Source organism: Globicephala melas, chromosome 1, assembly GCF_963455315.2.
Source record: "Globicephala melas chromosome 1, mGloMel1.2, whole genome shotgun sequence".
Classification (NCBI taxonomy): domain Eukaryota; kingdom Metazoa; phylum Chordata; class Mammalia; order Artiodactyla; family Delphinidae; genus Globicephala; species Globicephala melas.
The window spans coordinates 152,356,119-152,375,468 of NC_083314.1; the positions used below are offsets into that span (position 1 = coordinate 152,356,119).

The 19,350-nt window shown below is 38.3% G+C and overlaps 1 protein-coding gene across 5 annotated transcripts in view; it reads right to left on the reverse strand.

Annotated features, from left to right (window-relative positions):
• Positions 1-19,350, reverse strand: part of ST3GAL3 (ST3 beta-galactoside alpha-2,3-sialyltransferase 3) — a 238,146-nt gene that overhangs the window by 199,299 nt on the left and 19,497 nt on the right. For all 5 annotated transcript variants that reach the window (XM_030866440.3, XM_030866431.3, XM_060306440.2 and 2 more), the window contains exon 2: positions 12,603-12,747. In XM_030866440.3, the coding sequence (XP_030722300.1) occupies positions 12,603-12,717 (115 nt within the window). In that variant the 5' untranslated portion in view covers positions 12,718-12,747. The remainder of the gene's footprint in view (positions 1-12,602; positions 12,748-19,350) is intronic.

The following is a 19,350-nucleotide window of genomic DNA, read 5'->3' on the forward strand; positions in this document are numbered from 1 at the left end:
AAGAGGCCCGCGTACCGCAAAAAAAAAAAAAAAGGACACATGCACCCCAATGTTCATAGCAGCACTGCTTACAATGGCCAAGATGTGGAAGCAGCCATTGATAAATGAATGGACAAAGAAGATGTGGTGTATTTATACACTGAAATATTACCCAGCCAGGAAAAAGAATGAAATAATGCCATTTGCAGCAAAATGGATGGACCTAGAGATTATCATACTAAGTGAAGTAAGCCAGACAAAGACAAATAACATATGATATTGCTTATATGTGGAATCTGAAAAAAAACAATAACATGAACTTATGTACAAAACAGAAACAGACTCACAGACACAGAAAACAAACTTATGGTTACCAAAGGGTAAAGGGTGAGGGATAAATCAAGAGTTTGGGATTAACATATATACACTACAATATATAAAACAGATAAACAACAAGGACCTACTGTATAGCACAGGGAACTATACTCAATATTTTGTAATAACCTATAAGGGAAAACAATCTGAAAAAATATATATATGTGTATATAACTGAATTACTTTGCCATACACATGAAACTAACACAACATTGTAAATCCACTATATTTCAATAAAAATAAATAAATTTTTAAAATATTGTCATCATAGCACAAAAGTAGCAATAGACAATATGTAAATGAATTGACATGGTTGTGTTCTGATAAAACTTTACAGAAACAGACAGCAGGCTGGATTTGGCCTGCAAGATTTAGTTTGCCTGTACCTGTAATTACTGTCTTATTATTATTGATTTCTGATTTAATTCCATCATAACCATAGAATATACTCTGTAAGATTTCAATTTTTTTAAATGTATTAAGACTTTATTTTATGGCCTAGTGTCAACCTAAATGAACACTCTGTTTACACTTGAAAAGAATGCATGTTCTGCCATTATTGGGTAAAGTGTTCCATAAATTTCAATTAGGTAGAAGTAGCTGATAGTGTTGCTTAGACCTCCTATAGCCATACAGATTTTTTGACTTGTTTTATTAATTACTGAGAGACGGCAGTATTAACATATTTGAACATGATTGGCGAATCGTCCTTTTCTCCCTTTAGTCATATTAGTTTCTGCTTAATGAGGTGTGATACTCTGTTATTAGGTACATACATAATATATGTCTTCCTGGTGAATTGCTCCTTTTATCGTTATGTAATGACCCTCTCTAATCTCTTGCAAACTCTTTGTCTTGAAGTATAATTTGCTGAAATTAATGTAGCTGTGCCAACTTTCTTATGCTTATTATTTTCCATCCTTTACTTTGAACCTGTGTCTTTAAATTTAAAATAGATGTCTCATATTAGGACATAGTTAGATTATGCTTCATTAACCATTCTGACAGTTTCTGCCTTTAACTGGAGTTTTAATCCATTCACATTTAAATGTAATTATTTATATAGTAAGGATGAAGTCAACTGTCTTATCATTTGTGTTCCATTTCTCCCTTCTGTTTTTTTCTTCTTATATGGCTGTTTTCTGGGGTTAACTGAATTTTTTTTAGTGCTCCATTTTATTTCTTCTATTGATTTCTTAGATATAAACCTCTTTTCGTTATTTTTTTTACTAGTTGTTCTACTAAGGAATACCACACCCTTCACTTATCAGAGTCTATACAGAGTCAATATAATACCTCTCTACATATGACATTTCATACTTCTGACTTTACCCTTTACTCACTTTATATGCAATATTCCTATTTCCCATTTCTTATTTCCTGTTCACAAATGTAATAATCTTACAGCACTAAAATTCCATTTACTCACCCCCCACTCCTTATGCAAGTGTTGTCCTATCTTTTATTTCACCACATGTTCTCAATCTCACTTTACAGGGTGACTATTTTTGCTTTAAGCAATTAGTTGTCTTTTTTTTTTTTTTTTTAACATCTTTATTGGGGTATAATTGCTTTACAATGGTGTGTTAGTTTCTGCTTTATAACAAAGTGAATCAGTTATACATATACATATGTTCCCATATCTCTTCCCTCTTGCGTCTCCCTCCCTCCCACCCTCTCTATCCCACCCCTCCAGGCTGTCACAAAGCACCGAGCCAATATCCCTGTGCCATGCGGCTGCTTCCCACTAGCTATCTACCTTACTACGTTTGTTAGTGTGTATATGTCCATGACTCTCTCTCGCCCTGTCACAGCTCACCCTTCCCCCTCCCCACAATTAGTTGTCTTTTAAGCAAGCTATGAGGAGAAAGGAAAGAGTCTCTTACATTTGCCCACTATTTATCATGTCCAGTGATCTTCATTTGTTCCTGTAGATCCAAGTTTCCATCTAGTATCACTTCCCACTGGCCTAAAGGATATCCTTTAGCATTCTTTTGTTATACAGTTCTGCTAGCAACAAATTCTCTTAACTTTTTTTTATTTGAAAATGTCTTTATTTCATCCTCATTTCTTTTTTTTTCTTTTTTTTTTTTTTTTTGCGGTACCTGGGCCTCTCACTGTTGTGGCCTCTCCCGTTGCGGAGCGCAGGCTCAGCGGCCATGGCTCACGGGCCTAGCCACTCCACGGCATGTGGGATCTTCCCGGACTGGGGCACGAACCCGTGTCCCCTGCATCGGCAGGAGGACTCTCAACCACTGTGCCACCAGGGAAGCTCCATCCTCATTTCTGAAGGATATTTTCCTTACATAAAGAATTCTGGGATGACAGGTTTTTGGTATTTTTCTTTCAACATTTAAAGATCTTTCATTGTGTTCTGATCTTTATAGTGAAAGGTCAGTGGAATTTCTTACCCCCATATGTAATGTTTCCTTTTCTCTGTCTGCTTTCAAAATTTTCACTTTATTTTTATTTATTTTATTTTTGGCTGCATTGCGTCGTCTTTGCTGCATGCAGTCTTTCTCTAGTTGTGGTGAGCAGGGGCAACTCTCCATTGCGGTGTGTGGGCTTCTCATTGCTGTGGCTTCTCTTGCTGCAGAGCATGGGCTCTGTGTGCATGGACTTCAGTAGTTGCAGCATGCAGGCCCTAGAGCACGCGGGCTCAGTAATTGTGGCTTGTGGGCTCTAGAGCGCAGGCTCAGTAGCTGTGGCACGCAGGCTTAGCTGCTCCACGGAATGTGGGATCTTCCCGGACCAGGGATCGAACCCATGTCCGCTGCACTGGCAGGCGTATTCTTAACAACTGCGCCACCAGGGAAGTCCCCACTTTATTTTTGGATTTCAGAAGTTTGACTGTGATATAACTAGATTTCCTCTCTCCCCCAAAATGTATCCTTCTTAAGAGTTTGCTGAGCTTCTCAGATCTGTAAGTTAATTTGTTTCCACCAAATTTAGGAAGTTTTCAGCCATCATTTCTTCAAAATTTTTTCTGCCCAATTCTCATATATATTAGAAAATTTTATATTGTCCCACAGGTCCCTGAGGCTCTGTTCGTTTTTCTTCAATATTTTTTTCTTTCTGTGGTTCAGACTGGATAATTTCTATTGCACTCTCTTCAAGTTCATTGACTTCTTCTGTTTTATCCAGTCTACTGTTAAATGAAATATTCATTTCTGTTCCTATACTTTTCAGTTCTAGAATTTGCATTTGGTTCTTCTTTATAGTTTCTACTTATCTGCTAAGATTACTTATTGTTCACTGTATCTCTTTTTATTCTTCAGATTATCCATAATAGCTACTTTGTCTGCTAAGTCCAATATCTGGGCCATCTTACCAAGACTTGGGGGTTTTTCCTTGAATATGGATTGCATTTTCCTGTTTGTTTGTATGTAACTTATTGAACACTGGACACTGTGGATATTACATGTAGAAACTATGAGTACTATTATCTTCCTCTGAAGAGTGTTGATTTGTATTTTAAGAGGCAGTTCAAGCACTTCCCTGGCGGTCCAATGGTTAGGACTCCACACTTCCACTGCAGGGGGCATGGGTTCGATCTCTGGTTGGGGAACTAAGATTACTGCCTGACCACCCTAAACTTATGTAGCCATGATTTTATGCTATGTTTAGTGTAGATCTGAGGAAAGTCCATGGTGTTTCAGACTTCTCTAACTTGATGGGACTCATCTACTTAAGACTTAGCAATATGCATTTAAGGTTCCTCCACATCTTCTCATGCCTTCGATAGTTCATTTCTTGTTAGTGCTTAATAACATTCCATTGTCTGGATGTACTACAGTTTAGTTATCCATTCAACTACTGAAGGACATCTTGGTTGCTCCCAAGTTTGGCAGTTATGAACAAAACATCATAAACATCCAAGTATAGGTTTTGGACACAGTTTTCAGTTCATTTGGATAAATACCAAGGAATGTGATTGCTGGATCATAGAGTAAGAGTATATTTCATTTTATAAGAAACTGCTAAACTGTCTTCCAGAGTAGCTGTACCATTTTGCATTGCCACCAGCAATGAATGAGAGTTCTTGTTGCTCCACAACCTTGCCAGCATTTTGGCGTTATCAGTGTTCCAGATTTTGGCCATTCTAATAGGTATGTAGTGATATCTCATTGTTATTTTAATTTGCATTTCCCTGATGACATATGACATAGAGCATCTTTTCATGTGCTTATTTTCCATCCGTATACATTCTTTGGTGAGGTCTTTGGTGCATTTTTTAATTGGGTTACCTGTGTTCTTATTGTTGAGTTTTATGAGTTCATATATTTTGAGTAACAATCCTTTATCAGATGTGTCATTTACAAATATTTTCTCCCAAGCTGTAGCTTATTTTTTCATTCTCTTCACAGAGCAGAAGCTTTTAATTTTAATGAAGTCTAGTTTTTTAGTGCTTTCTTTCATGAACTGTGCCTTTGGTGTTGTATCTAAAAAGTCATCACCAAATCCAAGGTCATCTAGATTTTCTCCTCTATCTTCTAAAAATTTTATAGTTTTATGTTTTACATTTAGATCTGTAACCCATTTTGAGTTAATTTTTGTGAAAGGTATAAGGTCTGCCTAGATTTGTTCTTGCTTTTGTTTTTCTTTTTTCGGTATATGGATGTCCAGTTGTTCCAGCACCACTTTGTTAAAAAGACTATCTTTTCTCCATTGTCTTGCTTTTGCTCCTTTGTCAGATATCAGTAGACTATATGGGGGTCTATTTCTGGGCTCTGTATCAATGTTCCACTGATCTATTTGTCTAGTCTTTTTCCAATACCACACTATCGTGATTACTGTAGCTTTATAGTAAGTCTTAAAAGTCAGGTAATGCCAGTTCTCTTTGTTGTTTTTGTATAAAATTGGGTTGGCTATTCTGGGTCTTCTGCCTCTTCATATAAACACTAGGATCGGTTAATATTCACAAAATAACCTGTTTGGATTTTAACTGAAATTGTCTTGAATCTATAAATCAAGTTGGGAAGAACTGACATCTTGACAATATTGAATCTCCCTGCCCACGAAAATGGAATATCTCTCAATTTATTTAGTTCTTTTTTTATATTGTTCATCAAAGTTATAAAGTTTTCCTCATATAGATCTTGCACATACTTTATTAGATTTATACCTAAGTATTTTATTTTGGGTACTGTGTTTTTTTTTAATATAGTTTTTTTGTTTTTTTTTTTTTAGCTGCGTTGGGTCTTCGTTGCTGCGCATGGGCTTTCTCTAGCTGCAGCGAGCGGAGGCTACTCTTTATTGTGGTGCGCAGGCTTCTCTCATTGTGGTGGCTTCTCTTGTTGCAGAGCACAGGCTCTAGGCGCACGGGCTTCAGTAGTTGCAGCACACAGGCTCAGTAGTTGCGGCACATGGGCCCTAGAGCACATGGGCTCAGTAGTTGCGGCACACGGGCTCTAGGGTGCACGGGCTTCAGTAGTTGTGGCGCACGGGCTTAGTTGCTCTGCAGCATGTGGAATCTTCCTGGACCAGGGCTCGAACCCGTGTCCCCTGCACTGGCAGGCGGATTCTTAGCCAGTGCATAACCAGGGAAGTCCCTTTGGTACTGTGTTCTTAATTTCAAATTCCACTTGTTCATTGATGGCTTATAGGAAAGTGATTGACTTTTGCATATTCATCTTGTATCCTGCATCCTTCCTATAATTGCTTACTAGTTCCAGGAGTTTTTTTTGTCAACTCTTTTGGATTTTCTACACAGACAATTATGTCATGTGTGAACAAAGACAGTTTTATTTCTTCCTTCCCTATCCATATAGCTTTTATTGCCTTTTCTTGTTTTACTGCACTAGCTAAGACTTCCAGTACAATGGTGAAAAGGAGTGGTGTGAGGGGACATCATCGCCTCATTCCTGATCATAGTGGAAAATCTTCTATTTTCTCACCATTAAGTATGATGTTAGTTGTAGGTTTTTGTAGATATGCTCTATCAAGCTGAGGAAATTTCCTTCTAATCCTAGTTTACTGAAAATTTTTATCATGACTTGGTATTGGATTTTTATCAAATACCCTTTCTACATCTATTGATATGATCATGTGATTTTTCTTCCTTAGCTTGTTGATGTGATGTATTACACTAATTGATTTTCAAATGTTGAACCAGCTTTGCATACCTGGAATTAATCCCACAACCATGGTGTATAATTCTTTTTATAGACTATTGGATGTGATATGCTAATATTTTATTGAGGAATTTTACGTTTATGTTCATGAGAGATATTGGTCTATAGTTTTTTTGTTCTATTTTTTTGTTTCTTGTAATGTCTTTGTCTAGTTTTGGTATTAGAGTAATGCTGGCCTCATGGAATGAGTTAGCAAATATTCCCTCTGCTTTTATCCTCTGAAAGAGATGACAGAGAATTGGCTTAATTTCTTTCTTAAAATTTGGTAGAATTCACCAGTGAACCCATGTGGGCCTGGTGCTTTCTGTTTTGGAAGGTAATCATTATTGATTCAATTTCTTTAATAGATACAGGCCTATTTGGATTGTCAATCTCTTCTTGTGTAAGTTTTGGCAAATTGTGTCTTTCAAAGAATTGCTCCATCTCGTCTAGGTTATCAAATTTGTGGACATAGAGTTGTTCAGAGTATTTGTTTATAATGCTTTTAACATCCATTAAATCAGTAGTGATGATCCCACTTTCATTTGTGATACTAGTAATTTGTGTCATCTCTCTTTTTTTCTTTGTTAGCCTAGTTAGAAGGTTGTTGATTTCCTGACCTGTTCAAAGAAACTGCTTTGGGTTTCGCTGATTTCCTCTATTGTTCCGCTGTTTCAATTTCACTGATTTCTGCTCTAATCCTTATTATTTCTTTTCTTCTGTGTGCTTTGGATTTAATTTGCTCTTCTTTCTCTAGTTTCCTAAGGCAGAAACTTAGATTATTGATTTTAGATCTTTCTCCTTTTCTAATATATGCCTTCAGTGCTATAAATTTCCCTCTATTTTTGCTGCAGCCCACGATTTTTGATCAGTTTTCATTTTCATTTAGTTAAAAATGTTAAAAAAATATCTCCTATATTTCTTCTTTGACCCATGTGTTACTTAGAAGTGTGTTGTTTAATCTTCATGCATTTTAAGATTTTCTAGTTATCTTTCTTTTATTGATTTCTAGCTTAATTCTTTAGTGGTCTGAATATAATTTCTATTCTTGTAAATTTGTTAAGATGTGTTTTATGGAAAAAGAATGAGATACTGCCATTTGTAGCAACATGATGGACATAGAGATTATCATATGAAGTGAAGTATGTCAAACAGAGAAAGACAAATATCATATGATATCACTTATATGTGGAATCCAAAATATGATACAAATGAACTTATTGACAAAACAGAGACAGACTCATAGATGTAGAAAAAAAACTTATGATTACCAAAGATGAACGGGGGGAATAAATTAGGAGATTGGGATTAACATATATACACTACTATATATAAAATAGATAACTAATAAGGACCCACTGTATAGCACAGGGAATTCTACTCAATACTCTGTAATAACCTATATGGGAAAAGAATCTAAAAAAGAATGGATATATGTATATGTATAACTGATTCACTTTGCTGTACACCTGAAACTAACACAACATTGTAAATCAACTATATCCAATAAAAATAAAATAAATTAAATTAAATATGATACAAATGAACTTACTGACAAAACAGAAACAGACTCACGGACATAGAAAACAAACTTACGGTTACTAAAGGGAAAAGGGCAGGAGGGATAAATTAGGATGCTGGTATTAGCAGGTACAAACTACTATATATAAAACAGATAAACAACAAGGTCCTACTGTATAGCATAGGGAACTATATTCAATATCGTGTAATAAACTATAATGGAATATATATGTCTGTGTGTGTGTATATATACATAAAACTGAATCATTCTGCTGTACACCAGAAACGAACACAACACTGGAAATTAACTATACTTCAAGAGAAAAAAAAATGTGTTTTATTGCCCAGAATGTGGTCTATCTTGAATGTTGCATGAGCCTGAGAAGAAATGTGTGTTCTGTTGTTGTTAAGTGAAGCAGTCTATAGGTGTCAATTATATCCAATTGATTGATGGTGTTATTGAGTTCAATTAGGTTCTTACTGATTTCCTGCCTGCTGGATTTGTCCATTTCTGACAAAGAGGCATTGTAGTCTCCAACTATGACAGTGGATTCATCTAGTTCTCTTTGCAATTTTATAATGTTCGCTTCACATAGTTTGAGGCTCTACTGTTAGGTATATATACACATTAAGAATTTTTATGTCTTCTTGGAGAACTGACCCCTTTATCATTATGTAATGCCTTCTTTATCAGTGATAACTTTCCTTGCTTTGAAGCCTGCTTTGTCTGAAATTAATACAGCTACTCCTACTTTCTGTTGACTAGTGTTACCATAGTATATTTTTCTCCATTTACTTTTAATTTATATGTGTCTTTATAATTAAAATGGGTTTCCTGAAGACAACAGACAGTTGAGTCTTGTTTTCTGATCGAATCTCTGTCTTTTAATTGGTGCATTTAGACCACAGATGTTCAAAGTGATTACTGATATATCTGGAGTAATACGTACCATATACATTACTGTTTTCTATTTGTTGCCCTTATTCTTTGTGCCTATTTTTATCTTCTACTCTTTTTATGCCTTTTGTGGTTTTAGTTGAGCATTTTACGATTCCACTTTCTTTCCTTTTTCAGCATACTGGTTATACTTTTTAAACTTTTCTTAGTGGTTGCCCTGTATTCACCTCTCTCTCCAGCCTTGCTGGCAGCGATTTGCCTGTGTGCTCCCCTCTCTTATAGAGCAAAGAAGAGTTGAATTTTCAGTCTGTTTGTGTTTCACTTGTTAGGTCACAGTGGCAACTTCCAAGCTCCTAAACACGCAGAACAGGAAACCTCAAGCTACAGAACTTTTTAAAATACATTGATAACTAGACCAATCTCATACAGGAAGCCTTTAGGTTAAGCATTTGACTCAAGTCCTGGCAATCTGACTAGGCCTTGGCCATGTGTAGCTCTAAACTGCTCAAAACAAAACAGTTTGCATTCTTCTACAACATGCCTTGGAATTAATTAAATCTTAAGATTTTCTAGTTGGAAGGGATTCCATGCTCTAACATGGCATTTCACACAGACCTCTCTTTTAGAACATGACATATTATAATATGTTGTTTTATTTCTTTCTCACGTTATAGTCTGAGAGCATAAAGTCTATGTTCATCTTATATCCAGTTTACACAGAACAGTTTGTGGGCCATAATATGAACATACTGCTTATTGAATGAGTAATTTAATAATAAAAGACTCTAGACTCCTCTTCTTCCACCCCCCCCCACCATGAAGGAATTCCAATACTTAATCTTGGTTAAGTCATAAATAGTATAAAAATTAAGGAAAAATAATGCTAAAGACATTTATTTTTCAAGCTTGGAAATGCCCTCTAAGCTCTGCAGACGAGAGACATACAAACCCTTGATCACTGAGCCTCTCTGAAGCCTCAGTTTCTACATCTGTAAAAGAGGATAATAATAATCAATATAAACTATGAGATTATGAATATAAAGCTCCCATGTTATAATACAGACATATAGTAGACACTCAACAAATTATTATTTTCATTTCATTATTATCGGCATCATCATCAATACTGTTAAACCAACACCTAAATTTCAGTACACAGCAGTCATCTGCTTTGGAAGCTCCTTCAGCCTGACCTTGTTTATTGAGTAAAGGTAAACAAGGTAAAAGTAAAGGTAAACCCTGACTTGGTAAGCCATCAGGGTTGGACATTATTCTCTGATATTACAGCACAGAAATAATATGCTATAGTAAGAAGGTCTAAACAACCTATTCAAAGTCAAATATCTGAAAGACTTGAGAGTCAGAATAACAAAAAAGGTGCAGATAGAGGTTAGTCAGCTAACAACTAACTCAAAGGACAGCAGATAACTACTAACAAACTACAGAAGCCTACAGAACGTGAACAGCACTTGTCACCTTCAACCTAATAAACCCCTTTGTCGCCTGGAGGACTTTTTCTATTTCTCTTTCCCTTCCCCTTATTTTCCTTCCCTTTTCTTTATCCATCTCCATGCTGATACTCTCTACTATTTCTTCTCTGAGTCTATCTCTTCTCTGTTTTTACCAACTACAATACAGAATTAAACCTTATCCTTAGTATTTATTATACTTTTCAGTAAAATAACGAACATAGGTTTTAAAGAAAGAAAATCAGGACTCAATTCCAGTTCTAATAATTAGCTATGTAACTTGGGTAAATTAATTAAACTAAATACTTCAGTTTGCTCAAATGGAAAACAGGGATAATAATAGCATCTTCACATGGTTATAGTAAGAAGTAAATTAAATTTGTAAATTATCTAGTCTAAAACCTGACACAAAACAGGTGTTCCATAAAGTTAATGTTTTTCTCAATTTCTCTAGGAAAAAATTATCTAATCCTTGATTATGTCTTCCACTGTAGCTCTTAACAGAAAAGGAGACCCCCCCCTTCCTTGTACATATTTCCACCTTTTTTATGAATACAGATGAATCCATCCATTACAGATATGGACAATGTCTCTAACTACAGAATTTTACACTGCACTGATACAAACACCCCTTACTCTGGGTCGTCTCCTTGATTTTAAAAATAAGTTGGAACAGAAAAATATAAATAAACCCTGGAAACACAAAGTAATTAGTGATAATTATAAGCTATGCATTTAAGAGGCACTTAAACATTACATATACAACAATATATGAAAGATATAACACTATACTTTTTAAATTGGCTTGAAACTGCTTCCGTAGTTTGGGCCATGTGAGAAAATAATGAACTACTTCATAGGAACAGTTCCCACGTTAAGGAGTCAATACAGTATTAGGCCAATTGCCAGTTGCCTCTTCCAACTCATTCTAACTCAGTTTAACCTCTTATCTAGAGCCTGACTCTATTCTCAAGTGAATTCCACACTGGCATCCAGTAGGTGTTTGTAAAAATAAAACTATTTTAGAGAAGAGGCGTTAGGAATCAGAACAGACTACCCAAAATTTCCTGCACCCAGCTCAGACAGCCATCAGACAAAAGAATCAAAAGGAAAGCTACGCATCGTCACTGTGTGACACCTGAAGCTACAGCCAAGAAGACAGTGTGCAGAGGCTGGTGCAGCTCAGTGCAACCTCTTCAACTGCAAACCCCAAACCACAGCACAGGCAACGCTGGGTGAACCAGAACCAAGTCGGTGTTGGGGGAGGGGGGTCAGGAAGCCCTACAGAAAACAGTGTATCACATGAGAATGACTACAAATGGGAGCAAGGGATTAGGAGTTACTGGGTAGGGGAAAAGCCATTATTCTATTCAAGTACAAGTTCAGTACCAGCAAGAGCTAAAAAGATTAAGTAGACAAAATTTCTTTAGGGAAACTAAAACAAAGACAGTATTAAATTAAAAACTGGGGTTTCCCTGGTGGCACAGTGGTGAAGAATCCACCTGCCAATTCAGGGGACACGGGCTTGAGCCCTGGTCCGGGAAGATCCCACATGCCACGGAGCAACTAAGCCTGTGCGCCACAACTACTGAGCCTGCGCTCTAGAGCCCGCGAGCCACAACTACTGAGCCTGTGAGCCACAACTACTGAAGCCCACGCACCTAGAGCCGTGCTCCACAACAAGAGAAGCCACCGCAATGAGAAGCCCGCACACTGCAACAAAGAGTAAGCCCCGCTCGCCACAACTAGAGAAAGCCCGTGCGCAGCAACGAAGACCCAACGCAGCCAAAAAAATTAATTAATTTTTTTAATTAAAAAAATTTAAAAATAAAAACAAAATCCAAGGAAAAGGTAAAGATGAATGCTTTAAGGTCATTAAAAAACCAACTGCAGTAGCAAGCCCTAAGGCAGTAACTGGCAAATGGGAGTGGCAATAAAGTATAATAATTTAAAAAGAGTAACATTCGAGAACCAGAAGTACTGGTATGGTTTGGGTTTTTATTGAAGAATAGCATGTTTTCCTTGAGTTCATAAAAGGATTTGCCATGGCATGCAGTTTTTAAAACACTTCAAAGTTCTCAGTCTAGAGCAACAAAAGTGGTAGGCAGTTTCTAAGCCTAAGTCCCAGGAATGCTCAGTTTACTATCACTGCCCATCTCTGAAGAATATGAGAGCAGCCACAGGAAAACCCAATAACTGATCTGCAGCAGGCTCTTTCTGGGGGTAGGCTAGAGCGACCATACTTACTGGAGTCCTCCCACTGGAATAAATGCAGCTTCCACGCAGAATAATACAAAAATCCCAGTACCAGAAAAAGGCAGAGGGCTAGCAGCAGATTGCGTACAAATACCAAGAGTCCCATCTTCACATGATTTACGATTTCCTACATGACCTAAAAAAAAAAAAACCAAAAAACAATTTAGGTCTTAACTGATAAAGCAATCATCTTATTGATATACTCTACCTTAAAATAAGTATTTATAGGAGAATTTCCAAATGAAGAACCACCTAGAATTACCACTGAGTTGATGACCTGGCATCCTCCAACCTGCTCAAGCCCGGCTCAAAGAACAGCTTCACCATCAGTCAGCATCCAAGCCAGAAATCAGCAGTCATCCTTGTGTCCCTCCTCTCGCTCATTCCTGACACCCAATCAATGACCAAACTCTGGCAAGTCTAACCTCCCAAATAAATCTCAAATCACACCCCCTTCCCACCATCACTACCCTAGCCCATGCCACCACTGTCTTCCCACAAGTTTCCACGCCTCCAAATTTGCACTCTCCCAAAGCCATCTTCCACACAGCACACGAACAGTCTGTTAATAACACAGAGTCTAACATTCCCTCCCTGCTTAAACCCCTTTGTATTAGTATTCTACTGCTGCTCTAACAAATTATCACAAACTCAGCAGCCTGAAACCACTCAAATTTATGATCTCAGAGCTCTGAAGGCCAAAACTCCAGCTACAGTGTGGCTCAGCAGGGTCCTCTGCATAAGGTGTCACAAGGCCAAAACCAGGGGCTGAGCAGGGCTGCATTCCTTTCTGGAGACTCTGGAGATGAACATACTTCCAAGTTCCTTCAGGCTGTAGGCTGAATTCAGTTTCTTGCAGCTGTAGGGCCCAAGTCCCTGTCTCCTTGCTGGTTATCAGACAGTGTTTGCTCCTGTTTTCCATGTGGTACATTTCAGTAGTGGTGGGTTAAGTCCCTCTTACTCTGATCTCACCAACTTCCCCTTCTACCACATCTTGATTCTGTTTCCAGCCGGAAAAATTTCCTTGCTTTTCAGGTTCATGCAATTAGATTGGGCCCACTTGAATAATCCAGGATAACCTCCCTACTTTAAGGTCTGTAGCCTTAATTTCACGTGCAAAGTCCCTTTTGCCATATAAAGTAACACGTTTACAGATTCTAAGGATTAGCGTGTGGACGTCTTTGGTTGTTGTTTTTTCTTCTTTTTTTTTTTGGCCACGCCGTGCAGCATGCAGGATCTTAGCTCCCTGACCAGGGATCGAACCCACGCCCCCTACAGCGGAAGCACGCAGTCCTAACCACTGGACCGCCAGGGAATTCCCACATGTGGACATCTTGGAGGGACCATTCTGCCTAACAGACCTTTCATTAAATTCTCAATTCCTTTAAAATAAAGTAATTGCTCCTTAGAGTCTAGTAGCTTCTCATTGCACCCCTATTTACTCTCCAACCATCTCCTGCTTCTCCCAACCTCATTTGTATCTTATGCTCTAGCCCCTCTTCTTTCTAGTCACTGAACATTTCTTGTTGTTTCTCTCCTCAAGGTCTGTCTGGAATACATTCTCCACCACCTATTTCACCTGCTGCGCGTTCTTTGATACTCACCTTAAATGTAGCATCAGCCAAGAAGACTTCCTAGGAGCACCCGTCCCAAACCCCACTCAGCTATCTTAGTCATGAAATAATCTATGAGAAATATTATACATATTATAACCTATGTATACATATTATAAATGAAGTGATAGAGTTAGCACTTGCAGATATATAATTGTCCACCTAGAAAAGCCAAGAGAATCAACCGAAAAATCATTAGAACCAATAGAAAATTCAATAAAGTAGGTGATTATATGATTTACTTACAAAAAGCAACAGCTTCTTAAAAACTATACCAGCGATAACCAATTAAAAACTGTAAGGGGAAAAAATTCCACTCATGATGGGAACAAAATCTATAAAATACCTAAAACTAAACTGCGGAAGAAATGAACAAGATTTTCACCAAAGGACATAAAAGATCCAAATAAATAAACAGACATAACAGGTTCCCAAGTGAGAAGATTCAATATTGGAAACATGTCAGTTCTCCTGAAGTGTCAGTTCTCTATAAATACAGTCAAAACCCATGATTTTTTAAAACTTAGATCTAATGTTAATCTGAAGAGTTCATGCCCAAGAAGAATGAAGAAATTTTTTTAACCAACAACAATGAGGGATTCCCTGGTGGCGCAGTGGTTAAGAATCCGCCTGCCAATACAGGGGACATGGGTTTGAGCCCTGGTCCGGGAAGATCTCACATGCTGTGGAGCAACTAAGCCTGTGTGCCACCACAACTACTGAGCCTGTGCTCTAGAGCCCATGAGCCACAACTACTGAGCCCGTGTGCCACAACTGCTGAAGTCCGTGCGCCTAAAGCCCGTGCTCCACAACAAGAGAAGCCACCGCAACGAGAAGCCCGCATACCTCAATGAAGAGTAGTCTCCGCTCACCGCAGCTAGAGAAAGCCCGCGTGTAGCAACAAAGACCCAGTGCAGGAAAAATAAATAAATAAAATAAATAAATTTATTTTTCAAAAAAAGGTCCTACTGTATAGCACAGGGAACTGTATTCAATATCCTAATAAACCATAATGGAAAAGAATATGAAAAAGAATACCTAAGCATATATTGGGTTGACCAAAAAGTTATAGGAAACCCAAACGAACTTTTTGGCCAACCCAGTATATAATACATATATATCTGAATCACTTTGCTGTACACCAGAAACTAAGAAATTATAAATCAACTATACTTCGATTTAAAAAAATCAAATAACGCATTGTAGAAATGTAAATTGGTAGACTCTTTTAGGAGGAATTTGCAAGTACAGGTATCCCCTGCTTTTTGAAAGCTCGCTTTATGCCACTTCGCTTCTATGAAAGACCTAAATGAAACAAACCCAAAGAAGATTTTCACTTTTATCAAAAGAGGTGAAAATAGCTTTCAGCATGTTTTGCATCCAGCGGTTATACAGGCAGCGGGCACCCAGAGCAGCGAGAGTAGCACCACCAACCTCCTTTCCCAGGAAGTACACTTGGCATTTCTGCATCAAACCACCATAGATAGCTTTGAATTCTATCTGTGAGCATCTGGGCTTTATCTTGATTTATTTTGTGCATCTGTTAGCAAGATGTGTCCTAAGGTATCAGAAAAGCCGAAGAGAACTTGTACGGGTGTTGTGCTCAGCATAAAAATGGATGTAATTAAGCATTTAGATTGTAGTGAACAAAATAAAGATGCGCTTGCTTCGAACGTTCCTGTGCCCACCATTCAAACTATTTACACTCAGAGGGAAAGAATATTGAAAGCTGCCGAAGTTACTATTGGTTCTGCTCGTAGGAAAGGGGTCTCTCTTAACTGGCATCCAGTAATGGATAAACTGGAAAGTCTACTGCTTGAGTGGATTGATGGGTGTACAAAGCACAGTGTTGCATTAAGTTATCTTATACTTAAGGAGAAATCAGTCTTTTCAAAAAGCTGAAACGGAAAGCACTGGATGGGGAATTCTCTGGTGGTCCAGTGGTTAGGACTCCATGCTCTGACTGCTGAGGGCCCAGGTTCAATCCTTGGTTAGGGAACCGAAATCCCACAAGCTGCACAGCATGGCCAAAAAAATAAAAAAAGCAAGCAAGCACCGGACAATGGTAATGAAAGTGTTACGAGAGTCAAATTTAAAGGTAGTCATGCCACCAAGAAGGGTGGGATAGGGAGGGTGGGAGGGAGATGCAAGAGGGAGGAGATATGGGGACATATGTATATGTATAGCTGATTCACTTTGTTATACAGCAGAAACTAACACAACATTGTAAAGCAATTATACTCCAATAAAGATGTTAAAAAAAAAAAAGAAATAAGAAATAAAGGTAGTCATGGGTGGTTTCATTGGTTTTTGAGGCGAGGGAGCTTCATAGCTTAAAAGTTACTGGACAGAGTGCTCTGGCTGATACTGGAGCTGCTGAAAAGTTCCCAGAAGGTGGCTGTTTACACAAGCAAGTGTTTAACTATGGCAAAGCTGTAATTTATTGGAAAAAATTGCTGAGCAAGACCTTTCAAGAGAAGAAAAGCAGGCTAAGGGACACAAGGCATCAAAGGAGAGGTTTATCCTAATGCCTACTATTGACACCACTGGTGATGCTGTCCTAAGGCCTCAACTAATGTACCCTTCAGAAAATCTGAGGGCACTTAAAGGCACTGATAAGAATACACTTCCTATTATGTTTCATTCACATCCAAGTGGTTGGAATACCCAAGTGATTTTTTTCTGAGTACATGAGTGGATACATTAGCCCTTCTGCTGGAAAATACTGTAGAGAAAATAACCTCCATAAGAGGTGTCTTGCGGTTGTCAATAATTGTGCTGCTCATCCACCTGGCATTACCAGGTATAGCAGCAACATTTGTGTTGTGTTCTTACCGCCAAGTATGACATTGTTGCTGCAACTGCGTGGCCAAGGCCTAATAGCCACAATTAAGGCTTACTGTATGCAAAAATGTGATGCATTTTATTATAAATGCCACTGACAGAGAGGGAGACTCCAGAGCGTTATGAGAGATCTGGAAAAATTAAAACATAAAATTTGCAATTGCTAGACTCACAGATATAGAGAACAAACAAGTGGTTACTAGTGGGGAAAGGGAAGGCGTGAGGGGCAATACAGGGGTAGGGGGAAAAAAAGGTTATTATGGGATTATATGAAATCATGTGTGTGACACTTTTGAAAATTGCAGAGCACTATAGAATATAAAGAATCTTTCATTCAATAAATAAATAAATAAAAATAAAACAAATAAATAAAATTGGCTACTGCTAAATCTGGAGATGCTTTCATTAGGCTAAAAGTCTTGGTGGGAATTGGCATTTGGAAGAGACTGTGTCCTGAAGTAATGAGCAATCTTAAAGGCTTCAAATCAACAATAAGTATGGCGACAGTGACTATGGCTAAGGAGGCTGGGTTTGTGGAAGCTGATAAAGATGTTGAAGAGGTTTTAGCATCCCATGACCAAGAACTGACACACCAAGAGCTGATGCAACTGCAAGAGTAAAAGATATAGGTTGAAACTGAACTCAGTAGCAAATAGCCCATGAGTGAAGTCAACCAGAAACTAAATATAAAACACTTACATGAGATTGTCACTATGAACGACAGTGCTGCAATGATTGCAGAAAAGTATGACTTTAATTTTGAAAGGACACACAAGTTTAGGGCAGGTTTGCAGGATGTTTTGAGTGTCTATAAAGAATTGTATGATAGAAAAATGTGTGAGGCTAAGCAAATCAAGCATACTGTCCTATTCAAGCCTGTCACATCAGCCACAGCAGACAATGAACCTCAACCTTTGACATCAAGGCAGACAGCCATAGAAGGTGTAGACATAAGTGACCTGCCTGGTCTGATGGATTCAGACAATGATGAGATGTTGAGAAATGACCCTCTTCCCCTCTTTCCTACACCCTAGTCTCCTATACTTCCCACCAACCCAACGTCCAATGATTCAGCCTAACACACCATCACCACCACCTCTTAGCCTTCCAGTGTGCTTGCTGTCTTCTTGACTCTGGTGAGGGAAACTACACCATAAATACATTATTTCTATTTTATACAGGCTATGTATTTATCATGTCATTCCTGCTTTTAATATACGTTAGTGTTATTTTAGGTTTTAACTGTTATTTGGCATGATTTGGTAGTTATTCTTTGGATCTGAGAACACTCAGAAAGTTTTCTGTATAAATTAATGGTATTCGCTTCTTCACTTTCTACCATTTTGGCTTCCGAAAGGTTTCATAGGAATGTTCTACTTTCAGATAGCAGGGGAAACCTGTATCTGTTGAAATTTACAACATTCACACACCTTGACTCCACATTTCTATTTCTATGACTTTTTTCCAAGAGTAACTATTTTAAAAGTATCAATACATGGATGTTTATTAGCAACACTGGTTATAAGAGCAAAATACTAGAAACAACTCAAATGTCCATCGATAGGGAACCAGACAAATACATTATGGTAAATGTACACAATGATATTTATATCATTGCTATCACTGAGGTCTTGGCAGGAAGTAGACAGCACATGAAAAGGAGTTAACCAAAGGAATTAATGACAAGATTTTTTGTAGGGTTAGAGGAACTACCCAGGGGCAGTGACACATCCAGGAACTAGCAACAATAGGAAGCTACTTCTACCTTGGAGCTGAAAAGGCAAAGAGAAAGAAGGGAGATACTGGAACCCAGCAAGAGCTGGCTGGAGAAGAGAGGCCAGCCAACAGGAGCAGTGGCCACAGAGGAACACATCTGCTACTACGTCCATGGCAAGGGACGGTAGGGGACAATAAATACTCTGACTTCTCTCACCACTGGTCCTCTGATACCCATCAGTGTCTCTCATCAGCTGATCCCAACTGGAAGCCAGAAGGCAAGGAAGCCCAGATGGTACAGTTTGTAGAGGTCAGCCACCAGCACACAGAGGAAAGAAGGTGGACAATGGATTTTCATTTTTTTTTTGGCTGCATTGGGTCTTCGTTTTTGCGCGAGGGCTTCCTCTAGTTGCAGCAAGCAGAGGCTACTTTTCGTTGCGGTGCGTGGGCTTCTCATTGCGGTGGCTTCTCTTGCTGCGAAGCATGGGCTCTAGGCGCACAGGCTTCAGTAGTTGTGGCGCACGGGCTTCAGTAGTTGTGCCATGCAGGCTTCAGCAGTTGTGGCT